General features: G+C 42.1%; 1 protein-coding gene across 4 annotated transcripts in view; it reads right to left on the bottom strand.

Moving 5' to 3' along the window:
- Positions 1-12,843, bottom strand: part of sgk1 (serum/glucocorticoid regulated kinase 1) — a 45,673-nt gene continuing 32,830 nt past the window's right edge. For 2 of the 4 annotated variants that reach the window (XM_034234053.1, XM_034234054.1), the window contains 9 exons: positions 4,062-4,137; positions 3,779-3,854; positions 3,445-3,633; positions 3,225-3,356; positions 2,323-2,559; positions 2,147-2,242; positions 1,793-1,948; positions 1,595-1,684; positions 1-1,388 (listed from right to left, as the gene is read on the bottom strand). In XM_034234053.1, the coding sequence (XP_034089944.1) occupies positions 1,221-1,388; positions 1,595-1,684; positions 1,793-1,948; positions 2,147-2,242; positions 2,323-2,559; positions 3,225-3,356; positions 3,445-3,633; positions 3,779-3,854; positions 4,062-4,137 (1,220 nt within the window). In that variant the 3' untranslated portion in view covers positions 1-1,220. Of the gene's footprint in view, positions 1,389-1,594; positions 1,685-1,792; positions 1,949-2,146; positions 2,243-2,322; positions 2,560-3,224; positions 3,357-3,444; positions 3,634-3,778; positions 3,855-4,061; positions 4,138-4,235; positions 4,368-6,075; positions 6,225-12,843 lie in introns of those variants that run through there. The other 2 variants (XM_034234057.1, XM_034234056.1) reach the window with 2 other exon arrangements.

The following is a 12,843-nucleotide window of genomic DNA, read 5'->3' as shown; positions in this document are numbered from 1 at the left end:
TAGGTGTAATAAAGTTAAACTTTTATTGCAAACCAAACATGGTCACATAAATCTTAAACAATTTGACAATTTACAGTACATTTAACATGAATTGATACATATACATATTTAAGCATACCTTTAGTCATGTTTTATTCAATATACATTAAAACTTGTACACATAACTCCAAATATACAAACAAACTTAAATACCGTCAAACCGCATAACAGCAATATTAAAATGGAATGTTCCGTTTCAATGCAGTGGAAGACTATATGAGGGGGACACAGTTGGCAAGCAGAGCTACACAAACACATAACTCTCTTTCTCCCCTAGCAGCTGTGCTCTCTCTTTCTCTCTCTATCACCATTATTATTTTATGTGCAAATGTAGATATGAAACATCATTTGAGTTGTTCACGTTTCGCATGTAAATGCCAGAACTGGTGTGTTAGGTTGGTGCTACACAACACAAAACATATTAAACGTGTTGAGTCTAAGGTCGACCCAGACGAACCCAAAAGATGGAGAGAAAAAAACAAAAGGCACCTTTGAGAGAGAAAATAAACTTCCCCCTCTGTAACATTCAGCTTCAAATGACTCCCTTTTCCAACCACACAGAATGTAAATAAGAAGAAACTAAAGCACCAACACAAATGTCATCTTCAAGCTACTCAGTCCAACTCAGTTACTGTTGGTCCCCCATGGGTGGTGTGAAAAAAGAGGGAAGATCTTTTTGTGATGAAGATAGAAATCCTGGTCAGATCTGTTACAGCGTGGTCCAGCCTTCCTCTTCTAGGTATGGTTGAAATTGGTTTGTGTGCTTGTCAGTTGTGGCTGCATGGTCTAAATGGGCTTCTAAGCTGCCTGAGCTGGGTGCAAAAGACCTCCACTAACGGGTAAGAGATGGCTGAGTGAAGCCCTGCAGAGTGTGTCTGTTGTGGAAGGTTGAAGAAGTTGTGCGATAGTAAATCGGATGGAGGATTACAACCCCAATGCGTCATCAAATCATGGCAGGCTTCCTCTTGTAGCAAGTCTTCTTTCAAGAGTTCAAGGGGATTATGGCAAGTACACATGTTTCATTCTTTGCAGATGCAGAGTTGTTGCAGGGGGTTGGTTTCAGAACTATCCATCAACCCAACAGGGAATGTAAAGTGGGATCAAGATGCAATCCATGGACATGCTACAGTTCATGTCCTGTAAGTCTGAATTGGCGTCCTTTGAGTGCCTGTGTTTTAATCCTATAGGTAGGAGTCCATAGATGGGGCGTACGAGAAGCCCACAAAGGCCTCTGAACCATCTTTGATGCTGGCTGTGGCGAGCGCGCTGTCTGGGGAACAGCCAATGGAGCTGGGCACCGGCTCGTCTGTGAACTCTGGATCAAAGTGCCGCAGGTCGTTGGGTCCCGTCTGAGAGGGAGGAAGAAGAAGGGGATTAGTCAGGCTGTAAAATACCTTGCCATAATTGGAAATGTGTTAAATCACAGCAAGGATGTTCCACACTCTCAATCTAGTTATGTAAATGTGAATACTGAGGACTAAGTCTGTGCTTTGGCTACCATACTGTAGAAAATCTGCTTTAATCAGCAGTTATTGTGGTATTAAAAGGAACGTACCACGTTGGGGTTGAAGGGAGGGGTGATCTTCTTGGCATTGAGGTCATCCCAGTTGATGGGGGAGAAGAAAACGTGGACCTTAATTTCAACCTGTGAAGAGACATAAATGACCAATAATTAAATGATGCCCTTAATGTACATATTTAGTCAATAAAATGCATATATATCAACATGCAGCCACAATAACTAAACACTTACAAAGTCCTCTGTGCAGCCCAGCCTCTTGGTTCTATCTTTCTGCAGCAGGCCCTCCAGCAGGTGTCGGGCTGCGTTGGAAATGTTAGGTTTCAGCTGCAGAGGCTTGTTCAGTATGTTGTCATACATCTCTGCTGTGTTGCGGCTGTAGAACGGCGGCTGGTGAGGGACAAAAATAACTGATAAGCATCTTGGCAACAAGCGAATAATCCACATGACGAACACACTGACTACATCTTTTTAAATCATGCATGTAGAGACACGCGGAACAAAACTGAGATAAGAATTGCTTCATTGTGTACAGTACAACTCATCATTAAAGTGCAGATTGTAAAAAGCAATGTGAATGTTACTCACCAGGCCATAGAGCATCTCATAGAGCACCGCACCTAAACACCACCAGTCTACCGTCCTGTCATAGGGCTGCTTGTGTAGGACCTCAGGAGCTAAATACTGCAGAGATGGGGTAAGCTTTATTACAGGATATTTCAGAGAGCTGTCAAGTTCTGAGTCACCAGAAAGCTTTTCCTTACCTCCGGTGTACCGCAGAAGGTCGACGTGGTCCCGTTGGGTTCGATATTCTCCTTGCACAGGCCGAAATCAGTGAGAATGATGTGTCCCTGTGAGTCCAGCAAAATGTTTTCTGGCTTCAGGTCTCTGTACACGATGTTGAGGGAGTGAAGGTATCCCAGTGCGCTGGCGATTTCTGCGGCGTAGAACCTGGCTCTGGGCTCGAGGAAGCAGCGCTCTCGCTGTAGGTGGTAGAACAGCTGGAAGACAAGGAAACAAAAAGTTAGTTAAACCCTCAAATACCTTGATTATGTTTGAAATAATCTAAAAATGGCATGAGCTCCGATAGTAAATTAAAAGGTCAACAATAAAGACAGCCAAGAGGAAACAGGATAGGAAGAAATAAAGAGGCAGGAAAGGCTTTACAAGTTTGACAGGGGAAGACAGATTAAAGGGGGTCAAAGGTGGAGGGAGAGAGCTGCAGGGTAGAGGGAGAAAGAGGGGAAGAAAAGAGAAAAGGAGAGTAACTGCATCCTGTTTCCTGATGAAGCCCATATTTAATCAGCACTGTCTTTACTCGTCCAACAATCACAGGAAATTAGCTGGATTGGGCACACACTGAGTCTGAATGGTGCTGCTAAATTTGGCCCAAAAGTCTCTCCCGCTGTCCCGACCAACCCCATGATTTCCTGAGAGGTGTTTCCTTTAGAGAAAGAAAGGCAGAGAGCTTCTAATCTGCATCTCATGGCAGGATATCCCCTCTGTCTGTCTGTGTTTCTGCCTCATCTTCGATCCTGGTACTCAGAATATTATTCCTCTCCAAAAACGACCCCTTCTAAAGCACCTACTTTAAATAGCTGAGCTTCTCCCTTTATCATCTCTGCTATGTAACTTTCTTTCTAGCACAGTTCAGCCTGTAACTCACCTCTCCTCCATTGATGTAGTCCAAGATGAAGTAGAGTTTGTCCGTTGTTTGGAAAGAGTAATGCAGACCCACCAAGAAAGGGTGCTTGACATTCTTCAGCAGCACATTCCTCTCTGACATGATGTGTTTCTCCTGGGGAATAAAAGAGCAGGGTTAAAGGTTAGAGAGGTTGACAAACAGTAGGCATGTGCACTTTTGGCATGTCTGTGGCCACACTTACCTCCTTTTTCTTGAGGATGGCCTTTTTCTGTAAGACTTTGACAGCGTAAAACTGGTCATCAGCGCGATGGCGTGCCAGCAGGACCTTGCCGAAGCTGCCCTTGCCGATCACCTTGAGGAAGTGGAAGTCGCTGGGTTTGGCGGAGGGGTTTAAGGATGGACCGAGGTTGATCTGTTGGGGAGGACTTGGCTGCAAAAGGTGGAGAAGATGACAAAGTTAGAACCTTATAATGACCCCAAAAAATGTATGGTAAACAGTGTGTTTATAGTTCTGCATATGGTGAAATGTAAGCAGAGGAAGCAACACACAATAGTCTGTTTATTGAAATACTTACAGGAGGAGAGGGGTTTGCATTCATAAGCTCAGGATCCTGAGGAGGACTCAGGTTCAGAATAGACTGAACTTCAGGACTGAAAAAAAAACCAAAGAGTTCCAATTGAGTTCATTCAACAAAGCATCAAGAGATTATTCAATTATTTTAAATATGTGAATCAGCTGATTAGGGAGTCACAAAGTTCCTCCAGAGGACAAAGACTAACTGGCATTTGCTGCCTGTATTTTCCAACGCTTTGTCCTCCAGTGACACAGAACAATAACATGAGTCAGATGGTACTCACTGCTTGCAGGCGTAGGAGTTGGTGGCCAGCCTCTGAATGAAGTCGTTCAGACCCATCTTTCTCTGTTTCATAAAAGCTGCAACACAAAAAAGAGAGAAAGTAAAGTTTAGATTTGAAAAAAAATTAAGCAAAAAGAGGTCCATCCATTGCCTGAAGAATCAAATATCCAGTTACCAGTGATTAAGGCAACTATCGCTCTAGATTTGGAGTAAGTCAGGACAGGCATCTCTGTTTCTGTTTTAACCGTCATGATGTGATGTGGTAAAGACAGCTCTCTGCCTTCAAACTAAAATATAACTCCCATGCATTTGCCTTTAGTTTTATAAGAGGCCGGAGGAGGGAGGAGCCGCCCAACACACCCACACCCCCTGGTGGGCGTGATGCTCTGTAAACATTTCTTTCAGCTATGTGGCCCGTGAGAACATGATCGATCACGTTGTCGACCAATCAGAGGCCGTTGCGCTTCTAACGCGTCACAACCGCACCTCAAGATGTGCTTGCGTCAAATAACATGAAGAATTGGGGAAAAAAGTCATTTACCACTACTCACTCAAAGGTGTGTACTATCTTGCACATATATTTGTGCAACACCATCATTTTCTTAACATGCCATGGGTTAATTGTCATCAAGACAGCCACATTTCAGTCTGCATTTATGCTGCAAACACTAATCCTATATATAGGCTAATGAGATCAAGATGTGTGCAGCAAGTAACATATTGTGGTATTTAATGTTCCTGCAGTAGCCTATACAGAAAAAACTCCAAATGATGCAAACAAGTGCAAATTAAGTAAAACTGCCAGAGAGGGTTCATGAGATTCGGGATATGTTTCCAACCTCCTGATTATTTTTGTAACACTCCACCACCTGACCTCCCCCTATGAGATTGCAACTTGGTCCTGAACAAATAATCTGATAGCCTCTTAACTAGGCCTATCAGCTTCACCGTTTGGCTGCTTCTCAATTAAAACGGCCGGGAGTGACGCAGGTTCCCTGGGTATACAAAAGACTAGAGGGAGAACCTAAACCGAGCGCGGCCCGGTGCCAAGAAAAAAAGCCGCTGGTAGTGGAAAAGTACAGACTGAGACACTTCTGAATACATCCAACTCAAGCGAATAAAACCGGCAGATCAGACCCAGGATCTGTTTTCAACAAACCGGCAAGCCTCTCAGAAGAAGCCAAAACAGTTCAATGTGATGATGAACATGTATAATGTGGAAAATTACTACTCGATTTTCCTGTTGGCACATAGAACACCACACAGCGAGGTTTGGTTATGTAAGGCACCTGGTTCAAGTTTGATCAACACACCCAATAGGAATGTAGTATGTAAGACGATATGATCCATAGAGGCACATTATAACACATTATACAAATATATTGATAACCGTGCGTAAAAAGGAAGGAGACACAGGCAAAACATCCATATTAAAATAAACTGAGTTGAAGAGTTTAAAGAGAAAAGCGGAGTGGAAACAATGCAGGTTAATGAACTGTAACTTTTCTGCAAATGCACAACAATTGTCCAAGTCTTGCGTAAAAACGTATAATGTCCCAGGTATTCGGTTTCTTAATTGCTTAAATTACACACACCAGTTAATCACAAAACAAACCTTTCAGTTCTGATGGACTTATCATTTCACTGCCTGCAGCGTCAAGGATCAACAAGTCGCAAAATAGAGTTGCCCAGTTTTCTCTGGCACTTTTAAAATACCCCCTATCAGCAGGCTTTTTCCATATAACAGCATCATAAATCCAGGTCACGCGATTACTGAGTGAATGGAGCGCCCCCCGAGAATGTCTACCAGCTTTATTGCAAACACTCAACACACAGTAAGTTAAATGACTGAGCTAAGCCTCTTACAAAAAAACGATATCACAATAGGCTGACAACCATTAAACCATATTGCATAGACATACAGTTAACTATACGGGCATTATACAAATATCATAGACTTTTTCGAATGGAGAAACCATCGCTGTTGGTTCAAAATGAATATGCAGCCTACTTACACGTCAAAGCGGTTGTTTTGTCTTTCATAGGGTTTTTTATTTTCTGAATCACAACAAGGAGTGAGGCTTTAGGTTCCTCGGCAGACAGGTAATCAAACTACCCCCCGCATTCCTGATCTTGAAGACTTTCCTCCAGAAGATTATTTCTTCTTTTTTTTTCAGGGGCGGAGACGTTCCGCCTCTATTTCCTTCCACTCTCCAGTTTCATGCACGGCTCAATGAGTTTTCCTCAGGGCGGGGGGAGTGCTGCCTTCAAAGTCTCCCCATAAGCTCCTACTTTACAGTTCAGCCAGACATCTAGAATATAGATCTGACTTTTTATTTAATTAAGAAATTAACAAAGGTAAAAAATATCACGTGGCTTTTTCCAGCAACGAAATTGTTTGATTTAGGAGTCAAATAAAAGAAAAATGACTTCAAAGTATGGAAGCCTATTTGTGCCAAAGTGACAACAAATATGCTTTTATTAATTTTACTGAGCAACCTTCCAAAAAGGATGAAAATAACTAAATGTTCTGAGATACAAAACCATTATTTCAAGAAAATGTAGCATTATAATAACTCACAAGACATGTTTTTTTGATTGCATTTTTTCTTCTGGCGGCAATGGATGTCGACAGTATCAATCTGCAAAGTATACTCCAACACACACATAATAGCATCAAACCATATCACTATGAGTTGGTGACATATTTTTCTAGCACCTTCTAACTTCTTGAAACAACCTCTTGAAAAAAACTCAAGAACTGGTTGACCAGTTCAGCCCTATAAGCCTGTTTTTCAGGTCTCAGGCTCGAAAATGACATTCCCAGAACAAATGACCATATCTTCCCTTCTAAAAGGGTTACATTAATAATCTTTTTTCTCAAAGTAATGATAAACCTGTGAGTTGGATGTATACAAGTCAGAATCAATATAGATGTTTTTCATTTAAAAAAAATTCAGATTGAACATAGTAAAAAACTGTAAATTATAGTGTCCGTCCAAAACATATGTTTTACTTATAGTGAAAACTACCCTTGGATGATGGTAAGGTAGACTAAAAGCTTTAGGAATCCAAAGTACAACATATAATAAGTACCCTGTATCAAGATTGATGCAAAACAAGTGACATTTGACCTTTTTAGAGAGGTTTAGCAAACAAAACTCCACCTCTGAGGTGATTTGGGTAGAAATGTACCGTTTCTCTGGAACCCATTGGTCAATTTTGGTGATTGACATCTCTTTCTGACCGTTAGAGCCAATAGAATCGAAGGGGAATCTCCCCACTCACACATGGTAAAACAAAAAGGTGGGGGCTTCGCGGACAGAGTTTTGCATGAGAGTGAAGCTAATAGAGCTCTCTGAAGCACCCCCCAGGATTGCCAAAGCAGCCCCTAAGCACCCCCAAGAAAATATGTGTTTTTTTTTTTTTTTCGAAAATTATTATTATTATTATTTTTATTAAATTAAATTAGAAATATTATTGATTACATCAATGCATATGTGAACAAACACATTTTGACGCAAAAACATAAAGCCAACAGAGGTGATATGATTAGGCCAATGGTCAGCACCCATTCGATTTCTGACCTACCATTGGCTAAATTACTTGTGACACTTGATTGACTTCCTGTTAGCTAGAGCGCCAATGAATTTGCTAACAGCAAAGTGAAAAATTGATCGTTTTTTAGTCCTTAAACGACCACGTGGTGGACACTCAATCAAAACCAACTGAAAGCGAGAGGGATTCTGCACATAATAGGCCGTGAGTACAAGTAGCTTACTTCTGGGTCTCTGTGTTTCATTCAAGCCCTGCTCTGTGTGTGTGGTGTGTGTGTGTGTGTGTGTGGGTGTGGTGTGTGTGTGTGTGTGTGTGTGTGTGTGTGTGTGGTGTGTGGCACGAGCCATTTTGTGTGCGTGCGTGCGCGAGCGAGCGAGAGAGCTCGCCTCGCGCACCAGTGGGTATCTACCGGAGATCGTTGTGGTTAGCATCTGGTGCTAGCTAGCCAAGCTAATGGATATAAGGAGCTTTTTCAACAACAAGGTGGAGGGAGAACTCTCTCCTGTCAGACGGAGAGTCTCAGGTAACCTCAACTCAGGTGAAGTAAAGGACTCTCTCAGTGTTTAGATAGTTAACTTTAGTCTAGTTATCTCAGTGGGTCTCAAACGGTTTGTTTTAAAAGGGGAGTGATTTGTAAAATATCTATAAAGAAATAGAAAATCTGTTGACAGTTCTGTTTCGTATGGGTGTTGAGATGTATCCATAGATCTCTTAATGTTGCTCTCAAAGTGCACCAGATTGATGCTTTTAACTTAAATATGTAACAACAAATCTTCCCGGGGGAGCTAGCCCCCGGACCCCCCTAGAGGAGGTGAGGACCCTCCTAGAGGAGGTGAGGTCCGCTCCCCACTTGTAAAAATAGCACTTTACCCCTGCCTATATGCCGTGAGCTGATGATCGAGCCTTCATTGTAACAGTCGCGGGTGCACTGTGTGTGTGTGCGTGGGGAGTGTTGCAGTAGAAAATTCAACTGTAGCGCTGGTGCATTAATGGGAAACCCTAAATGTTTGAGCACCCTCTATGAAACGTCAAGCTACCCCACAGCACCCCCTAGAGAAAATCTCTGGCGCCGCTTGACTACGACACAGGTGAGCCATGTTAGCGTTTTTAGCTACCTAGTGCCATATATTTTGATGTCTGTTCTTGTTATTATCTCCGCGAGTTCGTATAATTGGGTGATAATGAGGGTACCCTTCAATTCTGTGTCTCCTCACGATGTGAAACGATGTGTTATTGGATGTGCAAATATAAATAATAAGGTTTTGTGAGTGAATTTCGGTGCAGTCATCTGTTAGCATTTTTCGCTCGTTGCTAATTCAGAGGCTCAGCGTTAGCATTGTGGGTTTTTTTTAGATTTTTTTTTTTAAAATGATCAGTTAGATGAGTTTCTTCCCGTTACATGGATATAAAACATTCATAGTTTATTAAATGAACATGCCCTCAGACACTGTTTCCTGCAAGATGTTGCGGCAGTACCCCGGTACCGGGGTCTCTCAGGCTTAACAGGTTAATAGTTAGAGGACGCAAACATTGGGTTTATTTAATTTCCCCTTGTAGACAGTTTTTTCCATTACAGCCTGCTAGCTGAGGTCGTTAACCCGCTGAGCTCGGAATTAAAAAGTAAAACGGATTTGGAAATGTACAGAGTTCCCATTAACTTAACCTTTGAGAGCCCACAACAAGTTGAGGCAGTATTAATAAACATGCAAATGTTGTGCATGTCTATACACGCTTGGGGTATTTCAGGATAATGTTTTGCAGATTAGTGTTTATGTGCGTGAGTAGAGAACTGATAGATGAATGAAAGGAAACATAAAAATGAGGACACCAGTGGCAAAATACTAAACATAGGCTATGGACAAGTGATGCACTAATGAAAACACCATGGAATAAACAGTGATGATATAACCTATTTTAACTAAACCAATTACATTTCAATCACAAATCTTATGAAGTGTGAGGAAGTAGGAAAATGCTATGCTACAGAAACATTTAGCATTGTTGTTAGACAAAAAATGCAGAGCCAAAGACATGGTGCAATTAAAGCTTGTCCAAAAAAGACTAAGAGTCTAGAATGGCTCCAATCAGAATCAGGATCGGTTTATTACCAAGCAGGTTTAAACATAAGAGGAATTTGCGTTGGTATATGTTTGCATACAAAGACCCCTGGCCTCTCCCAGAAACAATATCTTTGTGCATGTACAGTATGTGACTCTGCAGACTTGAAATATAACCTCAACTTTTCTGTGCTTGTCTCTGTATTTCCCTTTACTCAGGTCAAATCTATTATTAATGTCCCTCATAGCCACCTGATGCATACACACAAAAGACACACACACACCACACACACACACACACACACACACACACACACACACCACAACCACCCACCACACACACACACACACACACACAACCCACAACACATCCACTTACAGCTGGAGGGCAAAACAAACCAGCGAAGAGCCTGACAGAATACGAACACACACTTACTCATGCGATTACACACACACCCACCACAACACACACACACACACACACCCACACACACACACACACACACACACACACACACCACAACACCACACACACACCACACACACACACACACACACACACACACACACACCCACCACACCACACACACACACACACAACACACACACACCACACAACACACACACACACACACATCATACTTCCTAAACTTTCTCAAGGTGTCCACACGAAAAAAGGTCCACTCAGTATTTTCCTTCCTATCCTGACCTTTCTCGATTGTCAGGCTGCTTTGGCCCAAACAAGAGGCTCCAAAACTCAAGTATTTGTTCATTGCCCACTTTCTATGTGTGTGTGTTTGAGAGAGAGAGAGATTCTAGTGCATTCAGGAAATCGAAGGCACACACACACTCCCATCCACATAAATGGAACGGCGGTGGAGCGTGTGTCTAGCTTCAAGTTCCTGGGGGTCCACATATCCGATGACCTCTCATGGTCCAACAATACCACCAGCATAGTAAAGAAGGCTCACCAGTGTCCAGACTAAAGAAAGATCACCTCTCTCCTCAGATTCTGGTGAACTTTTATCGCTGCACCATTGAGAGCATCCTGACCAGCTGTATCACAGCCTGGTATGGGAACTGCTCAATAGGAAGGCATTGCAGAGGGTGACGAAAATCGCCCAACGCATAATCGGTGTCCCACTCCCTGCCATCGAGGACATCCAGGGGATACGGTGTTTGCAGAGGGCGCACATCATCTTCAAAGACACCTCTCATCCTGCAAACTATCTGTTTGTCCTCCTACCCTCGGGGAGGCGCCTCAGGAGCCTCCGGTCCAAGACCAGCAGGTTCAGGGTCAGCTTCTTCCCCAGGGCTGTTACCCTGCTGAACTCTGCCCGCTGATAGATTCAAGCCCATACCCACCTGCTTATATATTTGACTGGCAATGCCGTTTACACTGTATATATTCATCTGTTTATAGCCTATTTATAATGATTCTATTTATAATAATTCCATGTATAATTATTCTCATTATGTAGACTCCTGCACTGCTTTTTTGCACTTCTGGTCAGATGCCTAAACTTACATTTCGTCACTAGTACATGTACTACGTAATGACAATAAAGTTGAATCTGAATCTGAATTATATAACTCAGTGGCACTATAATTGGTGCCAAAACCAGCATTGACTCACACACACGTAGGGGGCCATTCCATGAAAGGACGGAGAAGTTTTCTTTCAGTGCCAGAGGGCTAGAGGTGAAGGAAATTAAAGTCCTAGAATAAATACACACACACGCTCCATCAGCCCACCCATACAGAATTCCCAACATATAAACAAAGAGCAGCGTATGCCCAGATTCATGCTTTCTCCGGAGAGATCCATACATTATATCCTTCCATCTCTTCCATATTCCCATCCCATGTCCAATCTCTGTGCAGCCATTGAGGGGAGGATGGGGCTGTTGGTGGCTACAGTTGATCTGGCGTTGAATGAGAATGAGCCTTGGTAGTGAGGAACCAAATGACACCATTATATAAAAGGCTATTCAGAGAGGACAGCTAGGCTTTTATTTTGCTACTGGTGACTGTGGAGTGTTTGGGCTGGCTACTATAAAAACTCTCCTGTGTTTATCCTTGGGCTTCTGTGATACTGTCTGTTAGGGATGACTGGTGGACTGTTAGTGTGTTAATGGGTGTGTTTCGGTGACACTTCATTTTGTACTTCCAGAGTTTTGTAATAATTTCCTAAATGAACTGATTTGTTACGATCAGTTTTTTGGGAGGGTTGCTTCAACACATGTTGAGCAAATTACCAAATATTTAACTCAAATAGTTGCCATCTTTGACCCAACTCTTTGGACTCAATTGCTTTCTGATTTAAAATATTTAATTTTCTCAAGAAGCAGAAATTGAAACTATAATTTTAAAGGACTCATCCATATAATTAAAACACAACAAACATACCAATTATTGAGGATTTTAAGCCTTTACTAGAAACAACAGTAGAGAGACAGGTATCTGACAGGTATCAGAGGGGAAAAGACCAAGAATGAAGTGCGACAAATGATCCCAGCAGGAATCTAAGAGGCACATTTCGTTCTTACTGTAACTCCTGGGCCATCAGTACGTACCAAAAAGTAAGAACATTTGGCAAGAGAGGATGTTTTTTAGTGGGTTGTATGAGGGCGAGGATTTGCCTTTTGGATTAAGGCTCAAATTAGGTCAAGGTTGTGATAGTCAAAGGTAGATTTAGAGAACAGGGATTATGTCAGTGACTGCAGCAGTGGCTCTGAATATAGAACACACAACCACATCTGTTTTATTGCAAATCGTCATGGTATAAAGGCAACAAACATGTTCAGACAACCTCAAAATCGTCTCTTGTTGGGGGACTCTTGGACATAAAGCACATGTTATGTTTGTGTTTGTGAACACTTGCTTGTTGGAGGTGTGGATGTCCCTCTGAAGCTGATAATTACTACTTTCATTCTATCATTCATGACACATTGCTCACCTGTGTCAACCTGCCTTCCATAGAGAAAACTGCATGGATATAAGTTTGGCCTCACTCAGAGCAATAGTTTGAGAACACTCAGAGCAATAGTTTGAGAACAAATACACACACAGAAAGCTTTATAATCACACGTTTTATATATATATATGAACTGCTCTGTAGCAAGTTGGTCAACATACTTATATATTAAGTAAGAGTAGCAGCTGCTC

Source organism: Gymnodraco acuticeps, unplaced genomic scaffold, assembly GCF_902827175.1.
Source record: "Gymnodraco acuticeps unplaced genomic scaffold, fGymAcu1.1, whole genome shotgun sequence".
Lineage (NCBI taxonomy): Eukaryota > Metazoa > Chordata > Actinopteri > Perciformes > Bathydraconidae > Gymnodraco > Gymnodraco acuticeps.
The sequence above is the reverse complement of the archived record's forward strand: the minus strand, read 5'-3'. Positions and strand labels throughout refer to the sequence as shown.